This window comes from Hirundo rustica, chromosome 3 (genome assembly GCF_015227805.2).
Source record: "Hirundo rustica isolate bHirRus1 chromosome 3, bHirRus1.pri.v3, whole genome shotgun sequence".
Classification (NCBI taxonomy): Eukaryota; Metazoa; Chordata; class Aves; order Passeriformes; family Hirundinidae; genus Hirundo; species Hirundo rustica.
In genome coordinates, this window is record NC_053452.1 from 51,818,711 (window position 1) to 51,835,292 (window position 16,582).

The following is a 16,582-nucleotide window of genomic DNA, read 5'->3' on the forward strand; positions in this document are numbered from 1 at the left end:
GCCCTCCCTTTCTACCTCTTCCAATTACCATGTTTATAAGCGAGTAAGTGCTCAACCACACTCCAGAAAAGCGAGATATAATATGGATGTGCACCATTGACCACAAAAGTTGAAAACTGCCGAGTTTTCTGAGTCCTGAGTAAACAATTCAGGGGACACAAGCTTTGCTACATCAATCAAATTATGCAGGTTGAAGCCACCAGCATAATTTATCTGAACAAGGTAATATTCCACATGATGCTGAATTGATCTTACAAGTTATTTCATCCCTTTACCTAATTTCTTCTTCCATCTATTTACTTCTCCCATATCTTTTATAGTATGCAGGGTCATTAAATCAAACAACAGATTACTGTTCCTCTAAATATACTGTGCTGTCACAGTACCTAAACTCTACTCAAGTTTATTGATTATATCAGATTATCTATTGTTCCCATAACTTGGCCTTCTGCATCGGAAGCCTAAATTCCCTAGGTAATGCCAATTGGCCTAGTAACATGTCAGCACTGCATGCATTTTCCTTCTATTAGTTTTCCAGAGGTGGGGTGTTCACGATTTCATGTTGTCTTCATCTGTTTATTTCAAATATTTTCTGCTACTTAAGAAATAATTTCTCATTGATTTCTCAGAGCTTGCTGATGTTTGTTACAGCTGTCCTGCTCTTACACTACTAGAGTATTTAAATACTATTAAATAATACTAATTAAAGTACTAGTTTATGAAAATACAGGTGAAAAAAGCATTGGTAGTCATGCAGGGAAAGATAAACTAATTTACTTCCAAAACAAAACCAAACATTGCAAGCTATCGATTGTCAGAGTAAGCATGGAGTCAGAGCATGCCATATGGCATTTGAAAGAAATTGGATATTGAATATCATCCTGGCTTTGGCAGTGATAGCAGGAAAGCAGTCAGTTATTTGAATTAACTAATAAGAGACAATCTTGATATTGTGCAGAAAAAAAGGGGTTATTAAATTGAAGCAAAAATTCCATCTTTGACAAAAATTCTATTTTAGGTACAACAAAGTATCTATTCAGCATTAGGCTTTAATGTAATTGAACTTCTACATAGTGAAAGATCTGCAACTGTAAAATCAAACAGCATTTTCAAAATGAAGAGTCAATACACAGCTCATGACAAGAAGATGTGGACTATGTTTATGTAAGTGGAGTGTCTTATGTAGAGGACTGCTCGAAGATGCAGCCTCATTAACTTCTGCTGTTCTAACCCTACTCTCTTTGATATCTAAAGCTTTTGCTGCTGATAAAAATTAGGCCCTAGAGCTTTTCTTCTTTTATTTTTGTAACATTTAATCTTTGAAACACAGAAGTTCCTGACAACCTTCCTTAAATAAAGTTCCTAGAAGAAAATCTTGAAATATCATCAACATTGGATAAAATATGATTTTCAATTACATATCCTCAGTGCAGTCCGCAGCAAAACACTGCTATTTATCAGCCCTCTTCTTGCACTTCATGAATATCTAATGCTCTTCCAAGCGCACCTATTTTAACTATCTCCATTAATGATAATTTTAAGGGATTTTGATATTTTCTAATTAAATTACGATTTAGACTATTAAACACAAAAAAGGTTTGCATAGAAAGGTGTGGTAAGTAATTTAAAATTCATGCATTGAATATATGAGTGTCTAAATACTAACCAACTGTACAGATCCCCTTTCATCTCTACCCTCCCTTGTCAGTGTAATGCAATTACTGAAATTAAAAGCCTACCAGTCACATTAATAGGAACCACATCTGTTTGGACGGCTTGTGCTTGTTGTCGCATTTTCTCTTCTGGCGTTGGCAGTGGGAGAGACTTAGTCCAGTTGGTTTGGGTGTTGATATCTGACAACTCATTTGTAGCTGGACTTTTAGGCCTTTTGATGGTAATAAGCTTTTCTTCTTCAGGGGGAGAGACAGGACACTACAAACAGAAATACAAACAACAACGTGAGTTTGCTAATAAAAAAAAATAGGTAGGACTACGGTATTACTAAGGTGTTGCTGCTGTAGTCAGCACTGATAGCTCGTGGAGCAAAACACACCCTCACAAAAATCACACTTTGACCTACATAAAGAACGGTTTTAAAAATACACAAAAAATGTACAACAAAACACCTGGCTTGTATTTTTTCAAGACACTTGATTAGCCTAAGGAATATACACCAAAGAAGGAGAAAAGCTGGTGCTGCGCATAGCAAAGCACAGTAACTAATTACACCTTACACACTGACATAGCTCCTCCAGCGATTAACCCCTCTCTCCCTGCACCAAGGTTTGCCTTCCATTCCCCCCTCACCTACCCGTGCCCTATTATGAGATTTGAGCACTGCTTTGCTCCAGCCGCACTAGGCTGTACAAATGCGTAAGGTCTCAGCAAGAATCCTGTTATCAAAAGACAGGTTTTAGTAGAGCTAAGTAAAAGAACCCGTCAGCACACTCCACAGAGTCATCAGCAATGGATCAGTGAGGGAAGCAAGTAACTTTGCTTTGGCCTTGGAGAAACACACACCACAATCCAAGTGGTTACTCATTTTTCAGTAAAGCACTTCATATTATTACTAGTCACAGAGAGGTAATTTTAAAAGTCAGTTCTTGTTGGGAGTCCAGGGCATTCCTCTGGTTGCCCTGGAGGGTCAGGGACCTGGGCAGGGGGGTCTGGGACCCCAGCCCAGAGCTCAGAGAGACACTGGCTTTGATTTCAGTCCATGGGAAAAACTTCCTACACTGAGAGAAGGTTTACAGGCCACAAGAGTGTGAAAAATAGTAGTTTAGCTTATCACAGGGTGAAAAAATAGTAATTTTAGATTCCTAGCATTGAAGTGAATGGGGACAAGATGGAGAATCTGGGGCGTTGTCTCCTCCTTCTCCTTCCCTCACTTCATTTCTGCAGTGACGTGGCACAAAGAAGTTAGTGAGGATTGGGTCAAAGTAAAGATGACCTTTTTAGTAATAGTGATAGACATTGGTGAGAAATAATAAACAAGAAATATGTAGTAATTAGTATAAAAGATAAGGACAGCCCAGCTCGGGGGGAGACGTGAGAAGTCCGAGCCGCGGCAAATATCTTGTCGGACTCTGAGAAAATTGTAAGATAAGAACCAATAAACGAAGTATGCAACATTGAAAAATCTAAACCTGAAAACTCCGTCTCTTCCTTCGGCTTGGCTCAGAGCTGTGCAGGGGGGCAAAGGACCCTGAAATCACCTGAAAAACGGGGAAAGCCCCCGACAAGTTCTTCTCAAAGTGGCATTGAAATTCCATGAAGTGCTTTACTTTAAAACAAAACAAAAAAAAAGTCAACAAAACCCAACCAGTAAAACAAAAATCATTCTGCATGAGAAAAAGAGGTTGCAACAGCTTGTGCAAATCCCTCCACCAAAGTTATAAGCCAAAAACCCCATTTCCTTTCATGGAGCAAATCTCTTTTCATTACAAGGTCTTTGCTTGTATGCCAGTAATAGCAGAGGAAGCCATAGAGCAGCTTTTTACTGACAGGACAGTGCTTGTCCATCACTGGGGCTTCTAGCAGGTGAACCTGAGAGAAGCAGCCTTCCCTCCTCTCTACTCCTGCAGCAAGGTACTCCAGGGAATCCCAGAAACAGAGAAGAAGGAAGACCTGGAGGAAAACCAACCACAGTCTCCTTCTGCCCACAGACAAAACAAAAAAGAGAAGAGAACATGGAAGAGTAGTTGCACAGCATTTGCAGCACTAGCAGAGATTTCTCTGCAACCTGCTGACGACACTGCTTCAGAGGAGCTTGCCTTGGAACCTTCCTCCCTAGCACCAGAACAGAACTACCCCACTTTTTTTTTACTACTCTCTCCCTTTGTAAAGTCCAGTACTCTCTGAACATGGTTGTCAGTTCTGGACCACTGCCTCTTCCCCCCTCCCTGCTGCACACAGGCATGGAAGGAAACATCACAGCTATTTATAACAGATGGATTTTTTATTATTGTGGGTGTTCAGTCTAAGTGATCTGTTCTCTCTTGAAGCTGAGTGCTATACAAAATACATGCCTGAACACTGTGCTGCAAATGCTGTTTGTAATTTCTGATTTTAATTTTCTTCCTGTTACTATGAGGAGTTCCCACTTGTTCATAAATAAATAACCATTTATTTATTCTGTTATGCTTTGACTCTACATCCTTTAGGACAGAGTCCAACATTTTATTAAATAGAAAATAAAAATAAAAGCAACCTCCAGACAAAAAGTAAAAGAAAAGTAAAACCGCTTCAAGCACCACTAAAAAAACATTCCAGTCAATGAAATGATTACTAATATCATTCTGTGGTCTGGAACCACACTTCAAAACTTGGAGGCTTTTCTTCAAGGAAATAATCCATTTCTGACAGCCTTGAATTTCTCTCCTAGAGAGGCTGTGGAAGGGACAGATACTGCTCTGTAGGTAAAGGCTCAGCCTAGTGAAAACCCTGACAGTTCTATCAATACAACCTTCTTGGAGGACACCAGTATTTTTTCAGGCCTCTGCTGTTTCTAAAACCAAGTAATAATATGATGTGAGTGCTTATCTTTTTTTGAGAGTGTGTCTATACACTGTTTATATACATATACAGTGTGGGCATATACATATTCACTTACAAACGCGAGGACTTTCCCACCTCAAATTACCCAAATTCATAAACACCTTAACTTGAGCAATTTGGGACAGGAATGCCATTGAAGAAGGCAAAGCTGCCTCCAGGCCACACTCCCTCCAGTTAGGTTTAAAAAGTGTTTGGGAAAGGGTTTGTAAGGAACATGGCAGGGGGGTGATAGCCCACCTGTCACAGCAGGCATGTACATATGCACTTGAAGGAGTAAGCAAGGGTAGAGGCAAAGAAATATTGCCTTCCTTGTTCTACAATGAGCTTTTCTCCACCTGAATCAGGGAGACCAAGGGAGACACCTCAAGAATAGTTTTGCAGTTTGCTTGGGGTGAGGATGAGCACCAGTGACCTTCAAATACACTGCTTGCTAGGTAGCGTCAGCATCAGTATGTGCCACCTTCAGACTGCAGTGCAGTGCCAGGTCTCAGCTATCATACAGCAGTCTCCAAGGGCTACTCCTGTACGTCAAGTGGCAGAGATTCCTTTTCAAAGAAATTACCCAAGCCAAGCAGAACCAGTTTTTTGTTATAGTATACGAACAGAAAAACTGAAGAAGTGAACCATCTGCTGCAAGGGAATCCTAATTATTCAACGAACGTGGAACATCAATCAGAAATTTTACAGAATTAGAAGCTGAAAAAACTGGGGACAGATGGAGTAAGACAGAAATGTGTCAGGTTATATGGGCATATAACCAAGAAGAAGCAACTGAAAACCCAACAGTGCAGCTCAGTTCAAAGCAGCGTCAGTGAGAACGACCTCCTGCCACAGGACACACATACGTACTTCTACAAAGTAATTCAGTGGAAGAGCTGGAGGTGGTTTTGGGCATAGGAATAAGTGTTCACATTTCAACTGTAGGTACATTTTCCATGGATCCTGAAGAAACAAGACTGTCTCTACTTATATCCTTTTTTCCAAAGTACTCTCAGTACTCATGGTATAGGCATGACAAAGCTGTACACAACTTTATTACACATAGAGGAATGCACCAGCTCATCTTTCAGCCCTCTTCAGACAGAAATTATTCACCTATATAATTAGGATGAAAATTAGATTTAGGTATTTTTAGCAAACATTCCCAGATTTACAGCACAGCAGCTCGCTGGAAAACGCAGTGAATTGCTGCTGTGAGACAGGAATATCTTCTCCAGTCAGGTCTGTTACACCAAAGTAGAACGAAGCATAGCTGATTGTAAACTCTATGCTCATAACAGAAGTACTTGTCCCATTTTTAAAGCAGCTCTGAGTCATAGTAACTACTGCTAGTCTTAAATATCCAAATCTCTGGAATGGGTTGTTACACTCATCTCCACAGGAACATTTGTTGGAATTTGTTCTTTTTCATGAACATGGTAAGGGGTAAAGGTGGGATGTGAAAGCAGCGCCTTGGACCTTGCAGCGTCTCCAAAAACATGCACTAGGGGAGGACAGAGCATGAACCTTCATATGGGAGTTAAAATAAGAATCCAGAAGAAAAATGGCCTATAAATATCCTATAGACAAGCTATATGGCTTAGTAAGCTGGAGCCTCTCCGACGCCTTGTTGACATATTGTCCCCCAGCCAACTCAGCTGCTGAGATACAACAAAAGAGTTCCACTATCTCAGCACTTTCATGCTATTTGAGAGGTCCCAGATGACAAATGAGTTTATGCTATGTATCTTGTAACACTCTCTGCCTAAATAATCTGTTTATTCTAAATCCTTTTTATGTAACACGGGTTTATACAACAGTATTTTAAAAAAGATGGAACCTCCAGGAAGAAAACTTAATCCATACAAATTTTATTTTTCTGCAAAGAAGACTTCAAACTTCCAGTCATGCCATTTACTCTACTGTCTACTAAAACCACATCTAAAATCACAATTTATCAGAAAAACAAAATAGAGAGGAAAAAAATTCTGTGTTGCAGACAGCAGCCATGTGAGTTCAGCTGTCTATTATATTTGCCAATATCCTATTTCTGCCTCCAGTGTTTTACTAGATTTAATGGCTTCAAGAGCCATTTTCCCAACACCAAGAGCTCAAGGTAATCAATAAAAGGGAAAAGAAACCCAAGAGCAAACATAGCCAACTGAGAATGGCACTTCACATGCCTAACTCAACCTATGGGGTTTCACACTGTCTCATGGAACACTGCCACGTTATAAATTTAAATGAATTTACATTTTAGATTAATTAGTCAATAGACTCTATTTGGTGTCCTCTAGACCAAGGTCACCAGTCTAGTTCCCACAGTTTTCACGGAATATTCCATTTTATTAATTCTACACACACATCTCCAGTTGCACTAGCCATCACTGCTATCCTACTAAATCTTTCACTTCATAATCTTGTGTTTCAGTAAGGAAAGAACTTTTTCTAAGTGAAATTACTGACTATCAAGCAAATTATCACCTTACAAAGCACTGCAGAAATGCTCTTTTCTTCTTCCATGACTCTGTTGTAATGGGATAAAAACCACAAGAAGATCTGTACTGTCTGGAGCTCTAAAAGCCTATCTAGTATCTGCCTTAAGATAAAGGCCAATGAATTGTATCAAGGTAAAATTTAAATCTGAGAATGCGTAGAACAGATACTTTTTCTTGAATATTCTCTCAGCATTGGATGGAGTCCTCGCCCTTCAAGAATGTACCCAGTTGCTTTTTAAACCTGTGTAAACTTCCAGCATCCACAATTCCCACAGCAGCAGCACAGTCTGAGTATGTGATGAGTGAAGAATTACCCTCTTTCCTTTGTTCAAAGGCTTTCTGTACTCATTTCCTTATGCTTTGGCATTTCATGTATCAAGAGCTGCTGTTTCAGCTCAGTAAATGGCACAGTATTTAAAAAAAACAAACCCCTGTAAATGGTTTTATAAAACACATGTGCTGCTTACAAGGGCAGTGCCATGCAACTACAGCAGAGGGGCAGGGAGGCCACCTGAGGACACCACCACCCAGAGGTATCTTCAGCTCTGCCAGACCCCAAGCCTCCAGGCTTTTTAGGCATTCCCACCTCCAAAACTGAAGTGCTCAACTTTACCTCCTCTTAGCACCAACTAAAGTTTTGCATTAGACTTCCTCAAATCAATACAGCTGGTGTTATTTGTTTTCATTTAAGATACTAAACAGCTTTGTGCAGATATTGGAGAGATAACCAACAGTTCAGATGATCACAGTGGCAAAAATATACTCTCTCCCCATCCCACTCCCCGCCCCCCCCAAAAAAAAAAAAGGAAATTAAGTGTTTTTTCACCCAATGCATAATTATCAAAGCAAAGATCATAAGCCAAATGACAGGACTTAGGGAAAAACACCATGAGTTTTGGGCGCACAAACATTTTCATAAATGGAATAAAGAAATAATATATGCAATACTTCATGTTTGGGAGTAGGTATTCTCTGCAGTTCACATCTATCATTCAAGAAAGACACATTCCTCCAAATTAGTAGAGTTTTTCTTTGGCTAATTAAAAACCAATGAAGCAGCCAATTAAATAAAACACAGTGTCCAGTGGGGGAGGGCTTGCAAAGGAGGCAAACGTTAATAGACAAAAAAGGGAATAAAAAATTCTGCAAACCAAGTAAATACAGGATACTGTACTGCAGAGAAGAAGAAGTACAGAGGAACATAAAATAAACAAACCTAGCATTGCACTCTTCTTTTTTTAATTGCTTATTTTCCAAGCAGAAAAGAGCAGCAGGTAATGACTGAAGGCAAAGAGCAGAATAAGACTGCATATATGCTAAATGCTACACGTAACATCAAGCTGCAGATACAGCAGCTGGATGGTCCCACTTGTGGGCAAAGTACCTTGTTGTTCCAGGAAACCAAGTTACAGCAGGCGCTAATGCAAGACTGAGAGATGCAGTCTAACAGACTAGACTGTTGAGTGAGACAAAAAGAAACAAAGAGAATGAGTGGTAAAAAGGGAAAGAAAAAGGAGTAAGGGAAAAAAACCCACACACACAAAAGACAAATACAGTTAATATACACATGCATACATTTCAGACCATAAGGAGAACTGGAGTTTGAATGTGACATTTCAAAACATCTTTTACACTGGTAAAACAGAGCAATACTGATCCCAAGCTGTGTAGCTCCCATGCACCAACAGCAGCATGTTAAGATACAAGAAAGGAGAAGACTGGGCACAGTACTGAGATGTAAAATCCAGGTAAACCAATTCAATCACCAACAAACTCAATTAGGATCAGTACTATACTGGTGCTTGGCACGTGCTCCATTCATCTAACTTGTAAGAATCAGCAGTAAAAGGGCAGATTCAAACACTTAATTTTGTATCAACTTCCACTCAGAGACTCCAGCTTTCTATGTTTTCTAATCTTGTTTATTCATTTTTCAGTTGGGCCTGCTTCTCCTTAGTGGTTTTCCTTTGGAACAGCATATGTTCTGCTTATCTTAGACATTTCCTAAGATGCTGAACCAGTGTCCTTGGTGGTGTGATTATTACCCTCTGCTGACAGACACCCACCCTCATAAAATCTGAAAATGCTTGTGGATTGACACTGAGCCATGGTTTCATATTGTCTCCACTGTAGACAGACAAACAAAATATCTGGCTATGGTTTTTATTTTTAGAAGCAGATCAAAAATAACAGGGAAAGGTAGTTTCCTTTGTGATATCACCCACTCTTTTTTGCTGCAAGTTGGCAATTATATCAGCTAAGAAGTTTATGAACAGTAAATAGGTATTCATCCACCCATCATTATTTTGCTGTTCTCACATTTCAATTATTAAATAAATACTGCATGCACAAAATTCAAATGTTGGCTTTTTTTGCTTTGAATAGACAACAAAGCTATAACCTATAAAGCTTTCATCTGCTAGTAAGGCGTTCACATTTTGAATCACAGGACTTTTGGCGACCTCAGTTCCACACTGTTACCGAAGAACTCTCCTGACAGCTGAAATATGACTCCCTTAAGGCACTTATTAGAATTACTTGGCTCTTTACCAGTAGGATAATAATTCAAGTTCAGAAATCTGTTGTGGTAAACATTAATTTAAAGAAAGATTAAACATTTACAGCATTAAAAAAAAGTGCCAATTAAAGAGATACTAGTCAAAAAATTCCACAAAAGAAAGTTATACAATATGAATGGAGAATCATGCTACAGTTTACAAGAAATTTATGTCTTTGTGAGCTGGAAATAAGAGTGGCAGGGTTAAGGCTAAGGTTCTGAGATAATCAGTAACAGCCAAGACTGTCAGTTTGGCAGCTATCTTTCTCCATAGCTCTGAATCATCTTTTCAGCTATAATATTTAAAGGAACCTATTCCAATCTGAAATGGAAGTGCTATCCTATATTTAAAGCATACTTAGTTGCATTAATTTTCTCCAGAATGCACAGAAATTGTTAGTAACACATTATGTTAACACTCAGAAACCCTTAACCAAGAAAGGATGACAGCTGTTAGTCTCCAAGAATCCTCACCCATGCTCATATACTTTCATGCAAATTGTTTAAAGAAAAGTATATTTGTATTTTTTAAATGTTGTTTGTTTTACATGTGCAGATTGTTATATGCAGCACAGCACTGGCCAGGACACGTCGATGGCATATACATATACATTTATGTGCGGTACATTAATAGCAACAAACAAGGTGTTAATACTTTCCTCCGTGGAAATCATAATTCCATTGATTTCAGCAAGGTTTTGCAAATTACCATTATAATGCATTCCACAGTATGAATGTGCTTTACATTCTCGGCTCACTGCCAGAACATACCACACACAGCTAAACAAGATGCTCTGACATTCCCTGCCAATACACAGACGAAACGCAATCACCACTTGGACAAGAGACTCTATATATTCCACAACACCCTTTATTTTGTGACTAAAACCCATAGAGGATGAAACTGAAAACACTGTACCCTTTAAAGTGCACTCTCAGGGTCTGCACATTTTGCTGATAAGAGATATTTGGTCCACACTACAGACGGACATATGGTTTAGTAACAATTCAAAGAAATTAAACTGTGTTACAGACAAGGACATCCTCCCACTCTCAAAGCAAGAGCTATTTTTGGCAAAGTATTCTAGAATATCTAACTTGAAAATGCCAGGAGCTCTGGCATTTTGGCTTTAGACAGGCACGCTCCAGTGGATCTTACTATCCACCCCAGCAGTAACATCCTAGACCACTACTCCAAAGTCAGCTTTTCCTTCAGAGCTCACAGGCACAACAGGATAAAGACAGGAGAGCAGAATTTTTCTTCTTCCAAACAGTAACAAAATTTACTAGTTCTGTAATTGAAATCTATATGAATTGACGTATAATGCAATATGGCTTCATAACTTTCCTAAAACTTGTGATCAACTGTTGCTTCTCTTCAATTTAATTTATTTCTATATTCTAAGCGAAGCACAATAGGAGTTGAGATGTGGGGATATTACCACAAAAATCATGAAGTAAACTGAAAGAAAGGCAATAAACCCAACTGAGTGGACAATCTTCATTTTCTGGATGCCTTTACCAAACAGTTGTGATGCATTAGGACAAAGCTCCTACCTAACTAATAACCACCTGTACTAGCAACTCGAAGTGTGCACCTATCCAAGTTACAATTCAAGTATGCTGATGGCTGCTGAATAGCTCTTCCTGCTACTTGAATGTAAACACTTAGCAGCTACCCTTACTGGGGTCTTCCCTCCAGCACATTACCAAACTCCCTCCCGCTTTCACACGATGAACGTGCCAGTGGGAACTTTATTTATCACTGCATGGGTAAAATCGGGAATTTTAAAGAGACCATGAAAGTCAGATGAACTACTGCTACAACAATTCAAAGAAATAAACATCTCTGTGATCCTCTAAAAATCCTGCCTTATTTGAACAGTGTTATGGCAGGCAATTAAACTGCACCAGGCAAGTATTTTTTCCAGTGCTTTGCTCCCCACCATTACCTTTTGTTCAATTTCTTCATAATCATCCTGGTAACTTCCACAGATTGCACTGGAGGATGAAGAGAAGGTGGGGCCCTGAGAGTAATACTGTGAGCTCCGGTAGCCATCCCTCCGCAGCTTGTCACACTCTGCCAAAGAAAGAGAAACAGGAGGTTAAATCATGGCAAGAACCATTACTTAGTGTTCAATGGCACTTAAGTACTGAATGTTTTTCTGAAAACATTTACCGTGCATTAACATCGTCTGCCCCAAGCGACAGAACCCAAGGGCACGTTCCTCGTACTTTTATCTGTATTTCCTCCTCCCTCACGTGTGTGACATACGTAAGCCCACACATAGCGTATTAACCCAGGCGATGGCAAGTGCTTTGGAAGGAAGGGGGAAATAGATTTCTTTATTTATTTAAGTGAGGCCTGGCTCGATGTCTTGACAGATGGCAGCATCTTGCAGGATGGGAGACGGATGCATGTGAGTAACTCCAGGGGTCTCATTTGCCAGGCCGGTAGACATCTATTATATGCCTTACACTTGAAATGATGATGATGTTGCTCACTACTCAAGCACCATCTGCTAAATAACTTTGGCACTGACCGCTTGTCTTGTCTTCCTGTCCGTGGAAGAGACCATTTACTGTGATTTTGGAGAGAGGAATGCAAATCACAGGGATCTCAAAATCTTGTGTTGCTGCACAGCACATGTAGTTTAATACTACAGAGTTTCTAAAGTTCAGAAAGAACTCAGAGCAGACATGCATCCCCACTCACAATAGCCAGAATTCCAGACAGCATCACATCCCTCTCACCAAGTTTTTCACAATCATCTTCCTGCCTCCTAATTGATATTCAGTGTGATTGTGCTAAAGCATAACAGGCGCCAGAGCATAAGGAAAAATTAAATGTTCAAGATGCGGCAAACAAACTCCTCAGACCAGTTAGCTTTATGTTTCCAAAGACAGATATCTGAATCTGCTGAAAGATGATAAAAGCAAGAAGAAAATTAAGTATTTGGTGCATTTCTATTTATGGAACTGCAACTTCTGCACAATATGCAGGCATTATCACAACACAAAGCACTTTTATCATCACGTGCTGGACAAGGTCTTTCTGTGATTATATCATCTGTCTGCCTATCTTGATCTTCTGAAAACTCCTTAAAATAGAAGAGATGCAATGCTTATACCAAGGGCAAGGTTTTAGAGAGGCTTTTGCCTGGCAAATGATTAGGTGGAGTTACAATGTGCAACTCCAGCATACATGTCCTCTGTTATGATCAGATGCTTCTGAGACCAAGATCTAGAGGACTCGCGCTGACAGGTTAACTGACCTACAGCAACCACAGATCTGTGAGGATTTAATCAGTAAGGACTCCTCTGTATCTGCACATGAACACTGAGGAGGCAAGCCTACATTCTGACAATCAGCCATTTCCATCCGTGCCAGACACGTCCTTGCCTGTGTATCCCTATGGTGTCAAAAAGGGCAGCATGGCAGGAACCTTTCCTTCTCTCTCAATTCAAGGACCAAAAGTGGTAGTGTGGGCTTTGAGATCCAAATCAATGGCTGTATCTCAGGAACAGAGGGCTGGTAACCCTGTTTACCCGTTCCACATGTGTGAGCATGCTGACATTAAGCACATCTGGCAAATCATTGCTGTACTTCAGGAAGGGGGTGAAAAATGACTGTCAGCAACCACAGCAAAGCAAATTCCTCCACCACTGTTCCAAACTTGGTACTGGATCCAGCCAGATCCAGCACATAACACTCACAGATGTGAGCATTCTGATGGGTTGTTTGTTGGTTTGAGCTACAAATGAACAGGGTAGGGGGATTGTGGCAGAACAAGACAGCCCAAAGACTTGCATCAACTTGTAGCACAGGTTAACACGCTAAGTTGTCAGCTTAGACACTGCAACTTTTACCTTCAGAGGGATCATTAATCAATGCAAACAAACACAAATACAACCTAAGGGGTGCATAATAATGCAGTTACTTTTCCTCCCATTTTTGGACTAAGGCTTAGGGTCTTTGCTGGCCACTCCTGTAACTCTCTGACATCAGACATCATTACATGCCCCAAAAAAACCCACCTGTGGTGGTTTGACCTGGGCTGCATGCCCACCAAAGCTGCCCTATAACTCTCTTCCTCTGAAGAGAGGTGGGCAGGAGAGAAAATATCACAAAAGGCTCATTAGCTGAGAAAAGGATTGGTAGAGATCACCAGTTAAAACCACAGGCAAAACAGTCTTGATTTAGGGACTTAGTTGAATTTATTACCTATCAAAATTAGAGTATGATAATGAGAAGTAAAGCAAATCCTAAATAGTACACTGCACCCACTCCTCCCCTCACTCCCAGGCTTAACTTTATTCCTAATTCTCTACCTCCTCCCCACTCAGCAGTGCAGGGAGATGGAGAATGGGGATTATGGTCAGTTCATCATGTTGTTCCTACTGCTACTTCCTCCTCAAGGAGGAGGCATTCCCCTGCCTCATTGTGGAGTTCCTTCTATGGGAGACAGTCCTCTAAAAGCTCTCCAACATGAGACCGTCCCACGAGCTACACAAACTGCTGCAGCAGAGGCTCTCCCATAGGTGCAATCCTTCAGGAACAGTCTGCTTCAGCGTGGGTACCCCACAAGGTCAGAAGTCCTGCCAGCAAATCTGCCCTTGCCTGGGTTTCTCAGTCCATGGATTCCCAGGGCCTGCCAGGAGCCTGCTCCAGGGTGGGCTTCCCAAGGAGTCACAGTTGCCACAGGACTCTTCCAGAGCCAACAGGCTCTTCTCGAGCGAGATAGATGAATGCTCTGATATTAACTGTTTGACCTTATTTATCTTTCTAACCAAGAAAGTGAAGATGATGAATACTGCAACTCATGAAGCCCAGAAAAGCTCCAAAACCTTAAGGAAATCAATGCTAAAGGTCTCAACTCCATCACAAGTTCATGTGGACAGTCAGTAACAACCTGTAAGCTTATTAGGCTCAGAACCTCCATAACACAAATTCCATAAAACTTCAGAAGTTATTGCAGCAACGTTGCTGATGAAGCCAAAATTGCCAAAAACTGTTGGGTGAAACCAAGAAAAAGGCGGTTTGTCCCCAAGAACAGCTTTTCTATTTATGTACTGTAACTGTACATATTGCAGCATAGCAGGAAACACACTGTGGATGGCACCCACGGCCAACAAACCTCACCAGAGTGTTTAGGCAGGTATCTTTTACTTCATGTTGCAACAACCTGCAAGCACAACACAAGGTCAAACATTGCACCTGACTGAAGGTACCATCGCTGCCAAAACAAAGGTGGCAAATGCTGTCTAAACACTGCTCTAGCTGGAGGCTCTTCCCGTCCATCTTAACTCTTATTAGAGGTGCACATGTCCTTCTGTAGGCAATCAGGTTCATATTTTTCAGATATAGGGGGTTTATTTTTGTAAAAAAGCACCGATGAAGGAGTTAGAGATACCTACACTAGGAAATACTCCAGATACTTACTCTTGGAAAGACTCCCTTCCTCTCAGAGGAGCAATACATTGTCCTAGTCTGACAACCCCAAACAGAGAAGAGCACTGTACACTGAATGAAAAAGTTCTTACAGTTCGCCATGTTATTTCAGAGATGTCTGTACTGAAGCTGACAAAGTAACTGAAAGATCCATCCAGTTCCAGTTACTAAAAATCTCCATTTTAAAGAACGAGAATGTATTAGTGTGAGTTGAATCAGGGACATACACACTCTTGGCTGCCATTTCCCACATCATACAACATACAAAACTGCACAGCGCTTCCGTATTTCCATCAAAGAACTGCCAGGTCGAACCCCAAGACACTGCATCAGGCAGGACGCAAACATCCGCTCCTGAGGATGTGCTTGCCAGTCCAAATCTGCAGCACATGCTGCAGACAAGCTCCAAGTCATAATTTTCACATGAATCTGACCTGAAATGTCCAACGATATGACTGTGCCCCAGATGAACCAATTTTATTCACATAAACATTAATTCCAGGAAAATCAGGAAAGTGTTACTGCCTTGACCATTGCAATTGGTGGCTGCACTAGGTAGTGCCACAACTCAAAACTCTGCAGCTACCTCCCCTTCATCTTCTGACCGCTTCTGGGGCTAAGTGCACAGCGTCACCTTCTGCTGCCCTGCAAGTGCTTTTCTGGGTAGGTGAAACCGTAGATTAGTTCTTGTTTTCCTTCTATACTAGTGACACAATTTCAGAACTTCCTCAGTATTAGAAGCACTGCTTAAAAATGACTGTCATAAGATTATATTATAATTTATTTCCACTTATGTGGTATAAGTGAAACCCTTCCTAAAAAATCAAATTTTTCCTGAAAACTTTCCTTGTGTTTTGCTGTTCACAGGGTGGTTTTAGTTAAGCGTGAAGAAAGTGCATGGGAAATGCAGTCAGAGCCCTTTTTAAGGGCCCCCTCATCATTTCCACAGTTATTAGAACAGGCTTTGGGAGACACAACCAAAGCAAATGTGTTAAAGCTGTCAGTGTCCAATACAATCATGCCCAAGTCTCTGCTATACACGCAGACACTCGTGTATTTTCTCAGAATTGTGGTATTTAGCCTTTGCTAAATCTTGCCAACAGACAGAAGCACGCTGGGGACATGTCCTGTGCATCACCCATCTCTGCTCTCTTCTCTGCTGCTAAATCCGCTGGGGAACAGGCAGGTACCTGCAGCAGCAAACTGAGACCAAAGGCTCAACCAGCCATGTGCACCAGAGTTTTGAGCCACAGGCATTGAAATCATGCTGTGAATAACTCAACCTCTCCATATTTTGTGACAGAATGTCAGGGCAAGTGTATGAAAATACCTCTGAGGCCTCTCAGCCCAGATCTCTCTATTTCATACAAGGAACTTGCATATGCCCCTGAGTCAGTCACACACAGTAACAACTCTCAAACACAGAGGCAATTTACTGCTTTTCTAACAACTGAAACCATATTCCCTCATGATAATTTGAGCCACAAATCATGGGAGTGAACAGAAGGTACAGCACTGATACCTCAGTAATTCGTCTGA

The 16,582-nt window shown here is 40.7% G+C and overlaps 1 protein-coding gene across 10 annotated transcripts in view; it reads right to left on the reverse strand.

Moving 5' to 3' along the window:
• NHSL1 (NHS like 1) overlaps positions 1-16,582 on the reverse strand; it is a 179,712-nt gene that overhangs the window by 27,362 nt on the left and 135,768 nt on the right. For all 10 annotated transcript variants that reach the window (XM_058419793.1, XM_058419792.1, XM_058419791.1 and 7 more), the window contains exons 3-4: positions 11,544-11,671; positions 1,740-1,932 (exon numbers count right to left, since the gene is read on the reverse strand). In XM_058419793.1, the coding sequence (XP_058275776.1) occupies positions 1,740-1,932; positions 11,544-11,671 (321 nt within the window). The remainder of the gene's footprint in view (positions 1-1,739; positions 1,933-11,543; positions 11,672-16,582) is intronic.